The sequence below is a fragment of the Schistocerca cancellata genome, chromosome 9, assembly GCF_023864275.1.
Source record: "Schistocerca cancellata isolate TAMUIC-IGC-003103 chromosome 9, iqSchCanc2.1, whole genome shotgun sequence".
Lineage (NCBI taxonomy): Eukaryota > Metazoa > Arthropoda > Insecta > Orthoptera > Acrididae > Schistocerca > Schistocerca cancellata.
Genome location: NC_064634.1, coordinates 256,029,893 through 256,049,268, shown reverse-complemented (window position 1 = coordinate 256,049,268; position 19,376 = coordinate 256,029,893). Strand labels below are relative to the sequence as shown.

The 19,376-nt window shown below is 41.9% G+C and overlaps 1 protein-coding gene across 1 annotated transcript in view; it reads left to right on the top strand.

The window, feature by feature from the left end:
• The first annotated feature begins 588 nt into the window (after positions 1–588).
• The window catches only part of LOC126101332 (odorant receptor Or2-like), a 39,246-nt gene continuing 20,458 nt past the window's right edge, over positions 589–19,376 (top strand). The window contains exons 1-3 of the mRNA XM_049912004.1: positions 589–1,388; positions 10,632–10,731; positions 18,678–18,779. Of these exons, the coding sequence (XP_049767961.1) occupies positions 589–1,388; positions 10,632–10,731; positions 18,678–18,779 (1,002 nt within the window). The remainder of the gene's footprint in view (positions 1,389–10,631; positions 10,732–18,677; positions 18,780–19,376) is intronic.

Genomic DNA, 19,376 nt, shown 5'->3' with positions numbered 1-19,376 from the left:
TCATTTTTCGTATGCTTTCCCAGATGATCTATAAGTTATGAGGTGGTGCCACTGTTTCTGATTTAAAAGTCTGGCGATTTTTTTCCACTTCAAATTTTTATGTGCTGCGGTACGTAAGGTCATGACTTGTAAATGACACAATTACCCTCCTCGTCCGAGCCTATATTCAATACATGAGAGGTTATCTATCTTTTAGATTATTGGCCTGTTAAGTTTATTTATATTATATAACAGGGACCGAACAGGAGCAGAAGAGACTAATTTAATAATCCACAGAATACTTCAATATTACTTGATAATTCAGAACACTTCTCCAGCGCTGCAAATATTCACAACAGCGGTCGTATGGCTATATAAAGAATATCTTCCGAGCCAATAGACTAAAAGGTCGAGAAGAATGCAAAAGCGTTCATTCGTTCGTCGCCTTCAGCTTATCTCACTTCTCTTAGTTACCGAAGGTATTTGATTAGGAACGCAGATACTGTACAGTGCAACATTATAAAAGAGCAAGTGTACTGGAATAGAGTTATTCGGTACCTGTTTCGGCTCTGTGTTGGCAACACGATACAAATGTATCCAAGAGCAGGTATGATAAAGCCACTATCTTGGAGAGAAAGTGGGCAATCAGTCCTAAAACTGAATATCCGTCATCTGTGGCTCTTGGGAGTGTGGCCGATGGATGGCTCTTCTGCAGTGTTCAAACTGTACACCGGCTTCACATTCGGAGTGGGTGTCTGGAGCGTTGCGGAATGTCTGTTGGCTGTTTACTTTAGTTGGGGCCACCTTGAGGAAACTACTCTGGTGTTGATATTCACTTCGACGTGCAGCTGCGGCATCATCAAGATGGTTTTCTTCGTGCGCAACCCTCAGAGCTACAGCCTCATGGTACGGGAAATGTCTGGTCTCGTGGCGCTACAGAACGGAGCCAGCTCCAAGGACCCTGCGCTGGCGGCCATCCTGCACGATTCCCGCAAACACGCGTTCCGCATTACTATGGGCATGCTGCTCTTCATGTTCTCGCAGTGCTTCATCTGGTATCCTATCCCCCTTGTTGCGCACGCAGGAGAGCGGCGTCTGCCATTTTCGCAACACGGGTGGGACAACAACAGTAACTTCTACGAACTCTCTTACACTCTGCAGTGCGTGTCTGGTCTGTACATGAGCCAGATCAGCTTCGGTCTGGACTGTCTGTTTGCGTCCATCATGATCCTCGTGGCTGCAGAGCTGAAGATCCTCAGAAGACGCATTTTAAAGTTGCACAAGGAAGTGATCTCTGCCGATGGAAACGACAGTTCTTGTCGGTGGTATCAGATGCCGGCAGGTAAATGCCATGATAATATGTACAAAAGATTGTGCCTTTGCATCGACAGCCACCAAAATATTCTCAGGTACGCTGTATTTGTTAATTATATATAAAGACACGTGTTGCATTTCAGAAAGAATCATTCGATTTCACAAATGTCTTCTACATGAATGATAATAGAGTTGAGGTACAGTTTTTAACTTACGTGTGGAAAGTAAAGAATTACTTTGGCGATGGGCGTAAACTGCCATTTCATGTGCTTGTCTGTATTGGTCACCTTGAAGCTCCTCAGTCGCTTGCTCGCACCCACGTTCATTATCCAACGGTCGACGAGTCCAGATAGTGAAATACAGCAATAAACGGCGTTTCCTATGCCCTGGTGTTCAGGTCCTTTGAGGTAGTTGTAATTGTGCACTGTAATGTTCTTAGGAATGTTAAGTTGTGTGCGGATCTTACGATCCAGTGTTTGACTTGAAGGTCACGTGGTCAGACGGTATGTGATATTTGTGGAGGAAATTGTGAAAGACTAGACCGCGACTGCACGCCTCCCGTGCCACACAGCAACAGCAATGGATGTGGTAACTCTTGACATGCTCGCGAAGGTATGATACGAGTTCTTACTCTCGTCTGGATTTTTATCGTGCTTCCAGTGAAGGGCATATGAAACATACGTGGAAGCTGTATGAAAACTTTGATCCCAAACAAAACTGTCATCTCTACTGAACATTATAACTACGTTTCGTAACTGTAGTTTTTTCCAGAATCTCTTAAATTTTGAGTAGTAACAATTTCCAATATAGTTTCAGATTGTGTAGAACTGATTGTATTTCAGAAATACGCAAGTAAATAAACAGTATTTTCAGTCTAGTGGGTCAGATACTTGCAAGGAACTCTGCATTTCATCAGCTATAGATATCAGATATAGATATCAACCCCAGGGTTGTATGAGAATTCACGTAAAGGGTATACGATTATGAATTAGGATGAAGTTATTTAAAAAACACTGTTCATGGTATTTTTAATCTGCTCCCTGGTTAGATAGAATGTAAACAGTAGTTTTGAAACTAACTTGATATTCCCCTAAACTCAACCATATGATACGTATGTATAATTTTAAGGAGAATTTAAATAGTCACTATCGCCATGAGTTGACAAGAAGTGTTCATTTCTGTTGTATATAACCTGTGCACTTAACTGTGTGAAACTAAAGAGGTTAAAGTGGCGTATGAGGCTAGATAAAAGAGAAATATTGCACTTCTTAGGTAATGTTACAGTGTTTTGATAAGTCTGGTAAAAAAGCAAGAAAAAATGTTTGTTTCGTATACAACTTACTCTACTTCTCGACATAGTCTTCTCTGAGGGTACACACAAATTCCAGCTATCCCCCAGCTTTTTCATCCCATCGAAAGAATAGGTGCTGTCAAACACTGCGAAATAGTCGTTGACTGCAACTATCACTTCCTGATTCGCTCAAAATTTCTTCCCAACAAGTCAGAGCTTTAATTCAGGGAAGAGAAAGAAGGCCTTGTGGCTAAATCTGCCGAATAGGGTGGATGAGGGTCCAGTTCAAAGCCTAATACATGCACTTTCGCTATTGTCATCGCTGATGTATGGGATGGTGTATTGTCCTGATGAAAGAGTCCTTTTTTGAGTGCCAGCCTTGGTCTTTTTCCAGCCATGGCAAGTTTAAAATGATCCACCGATGAGGCATAAGAGGGTCCAGTTATGGTGTTCCCTATTTCCAAGTAATTATTATTGGAATTATTCCTTGGTAATTTCTCCCCTTCCCCAAAAAAAATTATGGCCGTCACCTTATCAGTTGAAAAATGGTCTTTACCTTCTTCGGTGCACTTCCACCAGCGTTCTTCCTTTGTTTTGGCTGTGTTATGTAACGACGGATCCGGGATACATCGTCAGAAATCGGCGCAAAACGACTTGCAGATTGCGATTAAACATCGCCAGGTATTATCTAGAGATGTCGTGCCGGATGCGCTTTTGCTCGACAGTGAGCAGTCGCAGCACCCACCTCGCACACATCTTTTTCATTGCCAATATTCCGAGCAGGATATTATGAACTCACTCAGTTCACATGTCAACAGCCTCAGTAGCCACACCAATTTTTCTTCGGGGGTCTTGCGTGGCCACGGATTTTGGTGAGCTCAATTGGACGGTCGGAGCGCGTTGCGTCTCCGGTGCTTGTCCAACCAATACATTAATCCAAAAGTAAATCGTATTCAATGATGGTGCAGAGTCCGCGTGAAATACATCCAATTCAGTTCTGCCTTGTGTGGCAGTCCAGTCGTTTATAAGAAAATGTTAATAACAACACGAACTAGGCTTACTCTTTTTTCAACCGTAGTCGACACACTGACCTCTTCAGACGGCTACCAAAAATGAATTCTACGCTGCACTTTGTTGAAATTATTTGTAGGATCCTCAGGAAGCTTACCAACAACGAAGTCTCAAGGAAAATATTCCAATCCTCTATGGAACTTTACCAGAATTATCAAACCACTCTTTAAATAGTAGTAGGGTGTTATTAAGAGACTTTGTTTCGACGATGAACTGCATTGTTGAGCTGAGAAAATTTACATTTATGAATTCAGTGGCAGTGTACGAGCAGTTTACTACAGTCCTGTTCCTGTAGAACAGAAAATAAACGACAGTCTTGCTGCAAATTTATGTGCTCAGCAAATTCGCTAAGTCATCTGTGAAAGATTTCAAAACAGTACCTGTTTGAGTCCGCATAGCACTTCATTCGCTCCTTCCGTTGCATTATCGACACTGCATAGTGTTTTTCGCATTGCTGCACACAATATCCGCCACCTGCCTTACGGTTTCGGGGAAGAACTCGCCTGTTGTATATTTCTGGTTCGCTGACGCTGAGCTGCGTTCTGACGAAACTTGTTTGACAGCTGCAGCACAGAAGTTCAAGGTAAGAACAATGTTGTCCACTGATATACTGCAAAAAAGTGTTCCTTAGTCATTTTTAAGTACAAATTGCTACAAAACTGTACAGACGGAGTTCGAAATTGTGCAGAGGGTGTTTTGAGAGAAAAATTGTAGATAGGGACCGGTGTCCGGGAACGTCGTCCGACGACGCAACCGATCGTCGAAGTCATAGGTACTGGCGCCGGCCGCAAGGCCAGCCTTTTTGCAGCAAACGTGACTTTGTCTGCTGACGTATTGTAGAAGAAGCGCCTCACAATGTTGCTTGTTATTCAATGATCACTACTGAATGCCATAATCGAAAGTGGAGAAGACGGGGGTAGTTGCTTCATAGACAGGTCTTCTCTGTATGAATGCCATACTGCGTCGCCTTGGTGGATGGCGGTTTCTGATACTGATTTCCAACTGCAGTTTATTTTTGTCTTGTGTAATGAAGAACACTGGAGATTTTAGATGGTTCCAGGGGAAAAATTAACCGTGGATGGAAACCATTTTCCAAAACAGCCAAACACTGAAGCAACATATCCGTTGGCGAACGTGGCAACCAATCGCGAGCACTTATAACAAACAACATTGTAAGGTGTGCCATCTATGGTCCGTCAGCGTGAAAATTTATGTTTGACGCTGAAGGGGTGGCCTAATGGCAGGCGCTGTGGCCTGTTACTTCAAAGCTCGGGAGCGTCATTGGATGACATTTACAGCCATGGTTTCCCCTCGAAGTTTGTCGGCATCGTTTTGTAACACACTGTATATCTACACATCTATTCGCCACAAGCTGCTTTATCATGCTTGCCAGAAGGTACTTCGACATCTCCCCTGTTCCTGTTCTACTTGCGAACGATGTATATGAAGAACAATTTCTGATGAGCATCGGTGTGTGCACGATTTCTGTATCTGGATGGTTATTTTACGAGATGTGCCAAGGGTGTAGCAGTGTGTTGGCTGACTGTTCTTGGAACATACACCCCAGGAACTGTAACAGTAAACCACACTTTGAAGCGCAGGCGTACTGTGGCCCTTATGTAGGGTCTGGAAATGGGGTTGTATCAACGTCTCCATGACGCTTTCGTGATTACTACACGAAACTTTGACGCAAGGCGCTGCTCTTCTTTGGTTGATCTCCATGTGCACCATCAACTGTATCTAGACCTTGCCGCAGACTGACGTATTTCTCTATTTTAGATACTACCTAATTCGTACTGATGCACTTTCGAAAGGACAAATCAAGAGATGGTAAATGGCATATTACCTTTACATTATGGAGAATATGTTGCACTAAGCATTTCAAAGCATACAAAATATCGAAGACAGAAAGTCATCGAGTAAAACGTATTAAAATTATTTACGCGACATATAGAATTGGGCTATAATTGGTAATATGTTAACAACTTGGTCGCTAGTTGTTTGTGCCTCAAGACATTTGGCGGGTGACGCAATAATCTTTGACTACTCATTACCCTGCATGTATACACAATTTAAAAAAAAATTAACATCACTTCGGTTCCGACAGTTCGGGAACCTGTACAGAAAATTGGAATAGAGATCAACATAAATATCATTTCCGCCCTTTTTATTGCTCGTGAAAACCACACATTGCATGTTGTACCACCATACAGTGGTCCAGACTGCTGTACACACCGGTACCTCTAATACCCAGTAGCATGTCTTCTCGCATTGATGCATGCCTGTATTTGCGTGGCATACTATCCACAGGTTCATCGAGGTACTATTGGTCCAGATTGTCCCACTCCTCAACGGCGATTCGGCGTAGATCCCTCAGAGTGGTTGGTGGGTCACGTTGTCCGTAAACAGTCCTTCTGAATCTACCCCAGGCATGTTCGACAGGGTTCATGTCTGGAGAACGTATTGGCTACTCTATCGAGCGATGTCGTTGTCCTGAAGGAAGTCATTCACAAGGTGTGCACAATTGGGGTGCGAACTGTCATTCATGAAGCAGAATGTCTCGCCAATATGCTGCCGATATGTTTGCACTATCGATCGGAGGATGGCATTCACGTATCCTACAGCCGTTATGGCGCCTTGCATCACATACAGTGGCGTACGTCGGCCCACATAATGCCACCTCAAACCAGCAGGGAACCTCCACCTTGCTGCAGTCACTGTGTGTCTAAGGCGTTCAGCCTGACCTGGTTGACTCCAAACACGTCTTCGACGACTGTTTGGCTGAAGGAATATGCGACACTCATCGGTGAAGAGAACATGATGCCAATCCTGAGCGGTCCATTGGGAAAATCTGTACGCGCCGCATGGTGTCGTGGTTGCAAAGATGGATCTCGCCATGGCGTCGCGTGTGAAGTTGTGCATCATGCAACGTATTGCGCACAGTTTGAGTCATAACACGACGTCTTGTGGCTGCACGAAAAGCATTATTCTACATGGTGGCGTTGCTGTGAGGGTTTCTCCGAGCCATAATCCGTAGGAAGTGGTCATCCACTGCAGTAGTAGCCCTTATGGCGGCCTGAGCGAGGCATGTCATCGACCGTTCCTGTGTCTCTGTATTTCCTCCATGTCCGAACAACATCGCTTTGGTTCATTCAGAGACGTCTGGACACTTCCCTTACTTTAGCTCTTCCTGGCACAAAGTGAAAATGCGGACGGGGTCGAACCGCGGTATTGAACGTCTAGGCTGGTTGAACTACGGACAACACGACCCTTGTGCCTCCTTCCTGGTGGAATGATTGGAACTGATCGGCTGTCGGACCCCTTCCGTCTAATAGACGCTGCTCATGCATGGTTGTTTATATCTTTGGCCGCATTTAGTGACATCTCTGAACAGTCAAAGGGACTGTGTCTGTGATACAATATCCACAGTCAACGTCTATCCTCAAGAGTTCTTGAAACCGGAGTGATGCGAAACTTTTTTTGACGTGTGTATATTCAGATGGATACTTGCATCTTGTTTAATTGTTGCGAAGATTGGCCACGGGCACTGAAACCAGATAATTGTGGGATTGACCATTTCATAGAAAAAAAGCAATGAAAGATTCGACTGTAGTTCTTAAAAATCAGGCAATGTTATTCGTCCACTTCATATGGTAGCTTGTCTTTATGTGTGACTGCCACTGGTACAAAGCTGCTGGTGCAACACACCAAATCCGCATGCTGGAGGAACTGAATTCGAGTCCCGCTCATCACAAATAATTGGGTAGCTCGTTTTAAAAGGACGCGGCCGTTTTTCTAACTATGCTTGTCTAACATGAGCTTGGTCTCAGTGTGTAAGACAGTGTCATCATCATTACGTTGAACCATAATCTTCCTCTTTTCAGTCGTAGGTAAACAACAGACTATATACTCAGAAGCTGCTGCTATGCTATAAAAGTCGAGAACCACCTAAATCGCAGTGTTCGTTGATTTTGTGGGACCACCTCATTAATGACCAAATGGACGGAGTATTGAAGTGAATTAGATTCTACAGCAGTAGTTCCCAGAGAAATGGTACTCATTAACTGAGGGATAAAATCAAAAGTTCTAGGGCGCAACAATGGGAACATTGATGCATCATGGCCCATAATCGATTCTCGGTACCCCCTCAGAATTTTTCAGTGATAGAGAGGTCCGTACTGGGCCCCACTGAGCCACGTGAGGCCAAATAAGGAGCTGTTTTGAATCAAGAAGCAGCAGTACCATGAGGAAATAACGACCGGAGGGATTGGCTACGTGGCGATCACATGTCCCACAGTGTGTTATTTAAGTGAATACACTTCCATGAACATATTTGACAGCTATGCCACCATTTCATGTGTAACATTTACCACTGCAAATTACTTAAACGAATACATTCATGTTATGTAAAAATCATTCCGCAGTCGACTAGTCAGAACAGGCCTAAGGCCAAATCGGTAAGTGTCTTTTAGTTTAGTTTGGTAAAAATCGGACGCGTTTATTATCGTTCATTCAGGAAAATAAGCTGTTTTCAGAAATCAATACACTGCTGCATCAGACTGAAAACTTTTATTGCATAGGTAATTAACTTTAAATTATCAAAATTGAGCATTACCACATGACGCGCTGACGTGGAAGCCACGACGAATGGATTAACATTATTTGAAATTCGCACGTAGTCGGTGATGATAGCTAGCCGCAACCGGCAATTTTCCTCGTGGGGCACGTTCGTATTGGCTCTACCGAGCTATCGGCTCGCTCATTGTTCTTGTTCCGTTAGTCAGTAGTTCGCCAGACAAGTCGATGAACAGGTGAAGTGAATGCCGTGTTGATGCCTCTGGTTTCCGTATCTTCTCAACTTATTCCGGAATGTTAGACGAGAGACGAAAGCAAGTGAGCGAAATTTTTCCCATTCTAGTACCAACGAGTGAGTAATTAATTCCTGATTTACAACACTGTCTTTTCTATACGATTGGACATAAATAACTCAGTTGTTAAGACGTAAGTTGGTGTGTATGCTTCTGTCTTGTTTGTAGTTTCGAGATACTAAATGGTAATGGTAAAAAGACCGCCACACATGATGTGCACAATTACAAATGTAAATATTTCTTAATAGGGAGGGCAGAACTGATTTCTGAATTGATTTCACTGCAATATGAAAGATTTACATGTCAGTTCATGGTTTCACACATGGGCATAATCGTGGTTGCAAATTAGTGAAACTGAGGAAATTTAGGGTGAGGAAAGTTCTCAGATAATAATAATAATGAGTGTATGGTATTGGTGGTCAGGAGACCCCTCGCGGGGCGGTTCGGCTGCCGCTCCACAAGTTCTTTAACGCCACTACGGCGACTTGCGAGTGAATGAGGATGAAATGATGATGAAAGACACACAACACCCAGTCATCTCGAGGCAGAGAAAATCCATAGCCCCGCCGGGAATCGAACCCGGGAACCTGTGCGCAGGAAGCGAGAACGCTACCGCAAGTTCTCAGATATATCAACGAGATGTATTTTGTGAGATTATTGCCATTAACATAAAAACAGAAAGTATTAGTAGTGAACTGGAGGTGGTTTCAGGTCAAATGGCCCATTGCTCTCCTTCAGAAATTGGCCAGTTCTTCTGGCATCATTATGGAAATAAACTGCTCACTTGCACTCTTAATTTATATTTATTCATGTGTAAATTACGACCCTAATGTAAACATATTTGATATGTATGCTCTTATGTCATGTTTACATAATGCTATTTTATGACTGGATTCATTATCGTACTTCCCTCATCCAGCCATTTCTCTCTCTTACCCTCTCCCTCACTCCTCTAGAAGAAATGGGTGGGCTGTGTTACTAAGAATTCAACCTCACCATAGTTCCAAATTGTGGTGTACCCCATGGTGGGAGCCACCATGATGAGACAGACGTTTGTGCTCCGTTACCTTCACTGAACACCATGAAGAATATGCATCACCATCAGCACCAGCAAAGATCAGACGCTGACAATTTATGACCAGTTCCCATTGCTATTCGCAGTTTTGGAGCATTTTGTTACAGTTTTGGCCAGTATTGCCATCTCAGATACCCACTTTTACCTAATTTTGAAGATCGTCATCCAAAGACACAAGTAGATTATTATAAATCTGAGATTTTTAATGTTAAACTATTACCACAATGCGTTATTTAAATAAATACACTTCCATGAACATATTTCAAACTCGGGACCTTTGCCTTTCGCGGGCAAATGCTCTACCATCTGAGTTACCCAAGCACGACTCAGATGGTAGAGTACTTGCCCGCGAAAGGCAAAAGTCTCGAGTTCGAATCTCGGTACACCATACAGGTTTACTTTGCTGAAACTTTCATTACTGCTCCTGAAATTACATCGAAATTACATACACACATGAAATTAACATTAAACAATAAGTAACAACATTGATTATACGTAATACTTGTACATCACATTGCATCTTACATACAAAATAATTAGAATCCAACATAAGCGACGTTAACGGAGGCCACAGAAAGAAAAACGTAACAAAAGAAAAAAATGCTTACTGACTTCACTAATCTTTTACATAACACTAAAAGATTAGCCGTAGTAGATGTACAACACAATAATATAAACTAAATGAGCCAGTTACAACACAGCAATGATTTCTGAAGAGACATATTATAGTGCCTTCTGGTGTGGCGGGCCGGTTCTTACTGGCTTTTATAGGAGAGATGCTTCAGTCCGCAACGGCACGACCCCTACGGTCACAGGTTCGAACCCTGCCTCTAGCATGGATGTGTGTGATGTCCTTAGGTTAGTTAGGTTTAAGTAGTTCTAAGTTCTAGGGGACTGATGACCTCAGATATTAAGTCCCATAGTGATCAGAGCCATTTAAACCATAGGAGAGATGCCTCAGTTTTTGAGTAAACGGTACCGCACTTCCTGTGGAAGTTTATACGTACCAATAACATCTATGTCATTGTTCCAGGTTCGTCAAGCACCTGCAAGTTACCATGAGCCCCATAGCAATGACGCAGTTTGCCAGCAGTGTGGTCATCGCATGCATGGCACTATTTCAATCGACTTACGTAAGGGCACAAATTTCATGTTTTACTGCATGTGATCATAGGTAACACCCGCTTCTAACAACTAACTACTGTATATCAGCTAACGCATTATTATTTTGGTTTTTTCATGGTCTCTTTGCAAAACTTAATATATTTACAAAATGTTTTAAAAATTAAATGCCCTTTCGTTAGAATGGCAACAGGCTAACCGAATGGGGAAGTGCAGTAGGCCCATTTTACTTGTGTTGTAGTTCACGGCTTCCTGTTGCTTCATGTTTAGTCGAAATGTCACAACTGCTTTCATTAAAAAACTTAAATGTATGATCTGTATTATGTAAACCACTCGTCATAGCGGAAAGGTAATTATGGTAGTTATTTCCAGAAAATACTGTGCCTCATGCTGTAGAACATTACAGCCTTAAATAAAAACTCATGCTGGATGGAATAATCATCACCTTTTATTTAGCAGACAGGCAGGTAGATTTTCTCTCCATAAATTGTACGGAACGCGCTTCACTCCACTAAGGCGATGAGCCAAAACACTTTATCGTTATTATTATTATTTCTTTCCTTTCTCAGACGCTATGTCTGGTTAAAATGGAAAGTGACGCCGCCCTTGATCAAGCGTGACTTCCTTTTAACTGTACGGAGTATGTTACATTGCATTTAGGAACTTTCGAGTAATTGAACATGTATCAACAATTACAGATTTCTGTAGTTGCATATATACGTTTGGATGTAACTGTATTACGTTGATGTACTGATGGATATTGTGTGGTATGACTCCTGTAGTTGATAGTATAATTGGTATAATGTCAACTTTATCCTGATGCCACATGTCCTTGACTTCCTCAGCCAGTTGGATGTATTTTTCAATTTTTTCTTTTGTTTTCTTCTGTATATTTGTTGTATTGGGTAAGGATATTTCGATTAGTTGTTTAATTTCTTCTTTTTATTGGTGAGTATGATGTCAGGTTTGTTATGTGGTGTTGTTTTATCTCTTATGATGGTTCTGTTCCAGTATAATTTGTATTCAATCATTCTCCAGTACATTTTGTGGTGTATACTTGTATGTGGGAACGCGTTGTTTTATTAGTTTATGTTGTATGGCAAGTTGTTGACGTATTGGTTTTGCTACATTATCATATCTTCTGGTGTATTCTGTATTTGCTAATATTGTACATCCGCTTGTGATGTGATTCAATGTTTCTATTTGTTGTTTGCAAAGTCAGCATTTATCTGTTATGGTATTGGGATCTTTAATAATATGCTTGCTGTAGTATCTGGTGTTTATTGTTTGATCCTGTATTGCAAACATGAATCCTTCTGTCTCACTGTATATATTGCCTTTTCTTAGCCACGTGTTGGATGCGTCTTGATCGATGTGTGGCTGTGTTAGACGATACGGGTGCTTGACATGTAGTGTTTTCTTTTTCCAATTTACTTTCTTCGTATCTGTTGATGTTGTGTGATCTAAAGGGTTGTAGAAGTGGTTATGAAATCGCAGTGGTGTAGCCGATGTATTTATATGAGTGATTGCTTTGTGGATTTTTCTAGTTTCTGCTCGTTCTATAAAGAATTTTCTTAAATTGTCTACCTGTCTATAATGTAGGTTTTTTATGTCGATAGATCCCCTTCCTTTCTGTTTAATGTGAATCTTTCTGTTGCTGAACGTATGCAATGTATTCTACATTTGTGGCATTGTGATCGTGTTAGTGTATTGAGTGCTTCTAGGTCTGTGTTACTCAATTTCACTACTCCAAATGAGTAGGTCAATATTGGTATAGCATAAGTATTAATTGCTTTTGTCTTGTTTCTTGCTGTCAGTTCTGTTTTCAGTATTGTTGTTAGTCTTTGTCTATATTTTTCTTTTAGTTGTTCTTTAATATTTGTATTATCTATTCCTAATTTTTGTCTGTATCCTATATATTTATAGGCATCTGTTTTTTCCATCGCGTCTATGCAGTCGCTGTGGTCATTCAATATGTAATCTTCTTATTTAGTGTGTTTTCCCTTGACTACGCTATTTTTCTTACATTTGTCTGTTCCAAAAGCCATATTTATATCATTGCTGAATACTTCTGTTATCTTTAGTAATTGGTTGAGTTGTTGATTTGCTGCTGCCAGTAGTTTTAGATCATCCATGTGTAGCAAATGTGTGATTTTGTGTTGGTATGTTTCAGTAAAATTATATCCATCATTTGTATTATTTAGCATGTTGAATAGTGGGTTCACAGCAAGGCAGAAAGGACTTAATGAGTCTCCTTGGTATATCCCACGCTTAATCTGTATTGGCTGTGATGAGATATTATTTGAATTTGCTTGGATGTTGAGTGTGGTTTTCCAATTTTTCATTACTATGTTTAGGAACTGTATCAACTTAGGATCTGCTTTGTGTATTTCCAATATTTGTAGTAACCATGAGTGGAGTGCACTATCAAAAGCTTTTTGGTAATCAATGTATGTGTAGTGAAGGGACCTTCGTTTATAGTTTTAGCTTGATACGTCACATCTGCATCTATTATCAGTTGCTCTTTACAACCTTGTGCTCCTTTGCAGCAGTCTATTTGTTTTTCATTTATAATTTTGTTCTGTGTTGTATGTGTCATTAGTTTCTGTGTAATGACTGAAGTTAATATTTTTATATTGTTGGTAGGCATATTACGGGGCGATATTTTGCTGGGTTTGTTGTGTCTGTATGGGAATTTTTCCACAACTCTACTGAAAACCCTGTTTTTATGGCCATTGTTTCTATAAATAGGTTTGAAGAAATAAGGAGAGTTATAAGGCTCGACAATAGACAAGCTAGGAGACAAGATGATAGTATGGCAGTTTTTCGCAATGTGTGGGATCTGCTCATAAACAACCGCAATTAAGATTTCATCTAGGACAGAACTCCACAATAGATGAGCGGTTAATGTCTCTCAGAGACCGTTGCAGTTTTCTACAATCTATTCCTAGCAACCCAGGAAAATATAGAATACAGAAATTCTGGCTCAGTGACTCTTTGACATCATACGCTACAGACGGTCTAGACCAGAAATGATTTTATTTTATAACAAAATAAAATCAGGTGCGGATTCTCTATACCAAAAGATACATACTTACGCATTTAAAAGACAGACAAGGAAATAGGCATTTGATTTGTGGACTAATGCAGCGGATGATGCACTTTTGAAATCTTTCTCTTTATTTACAAACTAACATTCAGGAAATCACAATAGAAAATCACATAAAAGGAGGATTTTATTGAAGACTTGGTTCTATAACTTATTCGACGACGTATGGATCCAGAGCTAAAACTCCATATTTGAAAAGAAATATCTTACAGGCATTGGCTACATGTGGCGCCAGGAAACGAATGACATCCGCCAAAGAAAAATGTGCAGATGAAGATGCTTTTTGTGTCCACGTGACCTGGAAAGGAAAATTTCGCACTGTGGTTCAAAATAATCGAACATTGTAAAAGATGAACATAGTATGCTTGTTTGTGAAGATTGTCTCCAGTAATGTGTAGACCACTGTGAAAGGCAGTGTAGTACAATTTTTGTTGTGCATGTGTAATACGCAGATTGACCATTTTTTATTTCTGTTTTGTATTTGGATGCTCTAGGCATAGCTGCATATTGAATTTCGTTGTGCATGTCCATTTCCTAGCATATATAAATACTAATACAACTTATTGTATGGCAAAATAATGTAATTAGGAAAGATTAAATTGAAAATTATTGCATTGAAATTAATGTCCGAACGTTTTATTTAATGTTTCCCTAATTTTAACTAACTACATATACGTTTTATGAGTCTGTATTGCCCACTAATGGGTGGAAAGCTGACTCATCCTTACATATCTTCGGTAGGGCGTACAGTATTGGCTAGACTGCATCCTGATGGCGCAGATCCTTAATGACTTTAGTCAAAACAGAACTGTTCCTTAGAGGGTATAATTCCTTAGAGGGTATAACGTTTTTTATCTGCATTTCCCCAATCGGGTCTTCTCTTAGCTTTCGATAAGCAGGGTCATCGAGCAACGTCTTCATCTTTCTGTTGTATTCAGCTCGTGAGAGAAGGACGTTGGCGTTACCATTGTCGGTAAATATAATGATGAGGACTGTGTCCGTTCTCAAGTTTCGCATAGCGTTCCTTTCTGCGGAACTGATATTAAACTTTTTCAACTGGGTTCGAAATAAAATTCAGCAGTTAACCAGCCTAATCTCTTTGCAACGTCACTGGGAAGTTTCAAAATTGCTTGTTCAGTTCCATCTATGACAGAATGGATTGGTGCAGTCGCACGTGTTGGTGCATAGTCCAAATCTTTCTCGAACGCCCAAACCACTGCGTCGTCCAGGATCCTATCCGTGAGACTGAACACGGTGTCTCGAGACGGTGGGTTCTCTTCTTGGGCCTTGAGTATACTTCGACATTTGGAGAACCTTGGCTTGTTATTTAGCGCAATCAGCTAGCGCCCATTTGGCGCCGTCTTATCTAATCCCAGGATACAGCTGAGAGTTTCAAAGGGCTCATTAGATGCAGTGATAGTAATTTCATGGACTCTATGTGCAGCCCTCGTCGTTTAACGTACCGTCCTCTTACTAGGGCTGCACTTGACCGTCGCGTAATTCTAACAGCGCCGCAGAGTTAATATGATATTGCAAATGTTGCGACGGTTTGATTGTCACGGCATCTCAATAGAAAGGCCGTTGTGCACTGCAATCTACCCCTCCTGCATAAAGGGTCTCACACCAGTGTGTGAAATTTTATATTCTGCAGACGTGCCGAACCGTGCAAGAGCGTTATGTTGAACAGCATCGTCGTACACACCTGTGACAACCTGATAAGCCAGCCGTAGTGGAGCACTGCTTGTAGATAGAGAATCGCAAGTTTTATGAGAAGACAGAGGTTTCATCTTCGGTGTCACCTTTCTTAACGAGACTTACGTATCAGCACGGTGGGCAGTCTTATCAACAGGAATACAGGTTTTCAATTAAGCGCCGCCTGAATTCAACACTGGCTGCTATTAAATTAAAACAGGAGAAGCAAGGACTGCCGATTCATGACCTGACGCAATGCACAGCTGAGATTTAATTTACCTTTTAACCACAGGGGCGTCTGACAGCACATTCACTGCCTACAGTGCACAAACAGAAGTCCCTTCTGCGGCAAGCGGCAACGGGCACTAGAAGCGCCGCTTTAGTGTCTTCCCGCGCTCTCTTGTTGCCTGCTTCTGGCCTGATAAAATTCAGCGCCACCACGCGTACATTATCAGTGACAACAGAAACTACCACCAGCTGATGATAATGAACAGTAGTATCGACGAAATATTGATATTTGCACTAGAAGCGCCGCTTTAATGTCTTCCCGCGCTCTCTTGTTGCCTGCTTCTGGCCTGATAAAATTCAGCGCCGCCACGCGTACATTATCAGTGACAACAGAAACTACCACCAGCTGATGATAATGAACAGTAGTATCGACGAAATATTGATATTTGCACAATACGATCCGACGCCAAACCCGAGAAGTATATGTGCAACAGATCCGTCGGGAAACTCTGAAAAATCAGTGGACCCGATTTACCTGGCGGTTGCCAAACAGCTGAGATTCGTATCACAGCAGGGGTTGCCCGGCGTCGTTTCAAGTTCTGCAGCCGAGAGCTGCTTTAGCAGACGCCATGTTGATGCCGGCAGTGCGGCACCTTTTGGTACCAAGAAAGAGTGTCGGTAGATACGGGGCACTCTCAAGAAAAATAGGGGTGGACAATGTCGAGATGAATGACGTTTCTCAAAGGACGCCCTCTAGACGCAGAAAAACACGAAAGCATTTACCAGAAGAGTGGATTCGTGGTATGCTGGCTGTAAAGTTTTTGACGAAGATAGCATCTCTCTATATTGTTTGAAAAGCAGTTGCCACTTTGGACTCTGCTTTGTTTTCTGTTTTGTGAGAGCGGAAAGTGTGCCGCTGTAGCACTGAGCCTGGAAATGTTTTGATTGCCAATTTCTCCGTCCGTTGAATTGGTGTCAATTGGTGTTTTCAGAGAAACCCATGAGTGGGTGATGTAACTGTTATTAGTTTCTTCGCGTCAGGATCAATCTGATTCCACAATTGTTGTTCAATTAATGAAGATCCGATTCAGCTGCTTTTTTGGAGCTTAATTAAGTTCACACGATCGGCTTCATTTGATGTTCTATTTCTGCACCACACCTTTCAGACACACTTCATAATGGCCCAGTGCAAAAGCCGATACCTGTCGTGTAAACTTATTAAAGTCGTAAAAAAGCAACTTCTTTCCATTGGAAAGAAGTTTTGGAACTAGCCGTCCGACTGATGGAAGAAGGTGCACGAAATCACAATACCGAACGATCACAAGGTCTCGGATTTGATTTCCGGTCGGGTCGGAGATTATCTCGGCCCGGAGAGTGGGTGTTTCTACTGACCATTTCATAACCATTCGGGAAAATGGCGAAACTGGAATGTGAAAAAATTTGGAATTGGTACTGGTGCTGATAACCGCGTTGCTGAGCGTGCTTGGAACCAACAACATCATCATGATCGAACTGTCGAACGAAGAAGAAGAGTCTTGATGAATACGTGTAAGGCACTCTTGGCACGAAGTTGTATGGAGTCTTGCTCTTCATTAACTGCTTTTGGCACTTGCTCCGAACCTACAAAGACTTTCACGCTGGTAAGTTGCTGAGGTGGAAGGGTCTTGAAGACGAGGGACACCTGACCACACCGCATTACATTTTTGGGGCCCATCCGGTTGCAGCAACGCTTGTCTTGCAGCTGCAGTTCCCGTCTTGGAAGTGTAAGATCTATCTTCCGCACGTGGTTTCGAAACTTTCAGGAAATTTAGGCGCTATCGTACCGGGGAGGTGAGGTGAGGTGGGGTGTCTGAGGCTATGCGTAACGTCGCAGACACATTTGTGTAACCACTCTCTGAATTAACAACTAATGGTAGATTCTGTGGTTGTCTTTAAAATCCAATGTGGTATTATCCATTTGGTGACCCATTACTAGCATGGTCTCACCAAACGTAAGTTCTACTAATAGACTACATCAATATTGGTATGTTACATAATCACTTCATCCCTTTAGGCTTCGTGATGTCAAATTCTTGTGCCTTGTTTGATCTTACGTGAACACACGCTGAGAAAAAAAATTTCGAAATGTTCACTTGACCAGTAGTTTGGTTAATGCATTTAGAAAATCTGTCAACTTTCGTGTTATGTGTTGCATATATAGAGGTACCGAAGCTATAACCCAGATACTTAGGCACATTTTAGCATCGTTTAAATAATTGATTTGTAATAAGTGATAAGTGTTCCTATTAACGGGAGGTCTCTGGTTGACGCAACCCCTGACGGAGTAAACATTTTTACCAACCTGTGGTTCGGAGGTCGGAAGGGTATTTTGCGAGATATCCTTCGAACTTTAATAAGTAGCGAGAGTTTGAGGAACTATGTTATCTGGTAACATGAGTCATATTTTATACAACAAAAACAATCATAATAAAATTGTTGCCGGCCGTTGTGACCGAGCGGTTCTAGGCGCTCCAGTCCGGAACCGCGCTGCTGCTACGGTCGCAGGTCCGAATCCTACCTCGGGCATGGATGTGTGCGATGTCTTTAGCTCAGTTAGGTATAAGTAGTTCTAAGTCTAGGGGACTGATGACCTCAGATGTTAAGTCACCTAGTGCTTAGAGCCATTTGAACCATTTTTGAAAATTGCTGGAACAGTGGTTACTGATTACTTTTTGTATGTATCAACACTATTTTACTAATATGATGGTCTCAGACGTATCCGGTATAAAAAGAGTCATAACATAGGCATCGGTTAAGGTGGAAACGAAAACGATGAAGTCACCATGGCGAAAACTTACTGGAGCGTAGAATTGTGGACGATTTGGCGTCGTGAAACTCTTCTTAAGCAAACATTTGGGTCAGTGATCAACATATTCCTTTTATTTACAGGGTGAGGACATTAGTGCTGCGTTGAAGTGTGCTTCGTACCTTCCAATTCCAGGAGGGCAGGTCTACCTCTACTGCTGGGCAGCTAACAGCGTGACTGAAAACGTGAGTATCACGCCACAGTTTGAATGGGAAAACACTGTTCTCGTTAACCACATCTCGAATCTCGTACTCTCTGCCTCAAACCACGTTTTTCCATGTGTTGCGGCACGCTGATGACGTCCTCTTTATAATCACGTGACACCATAGAAAAACTTCAATCCCGAAGCGGCAGGAGCTCTCTCACTCAGCAAGAAAGTAGTATCCACTACATTGTTTATTATTCGTTTTTAAGCAATTCCAAAACTTCTCTTATTCTGCGTTCATTTACTGTGTAAACTCACAGCCTCTATGGAGCCACTGCGGAAGACATTCGCCTCTTACAGTGAGCGAACACGGCAAGTAGAACACTTTGCTCGTGTCTCCGTAGCCTTAGTATCAACTTGGACTCGTATTCGATATGACTCAGAACACTTACCTGGCTCCTCTTCTCTAGAAGGACTCACTTCACCTAGCGACACACAAGGGTGAGCCCTCTGAAAGATTCTGAGAATAATAAGTACGTCTTTATGGCCGCATTTTGGTCGCTGATGACAGGAGACCTCGACAACCACCGTCATGAATTTCATGACTGACACGTGCCAGATCATCCGTTTTGTTAGC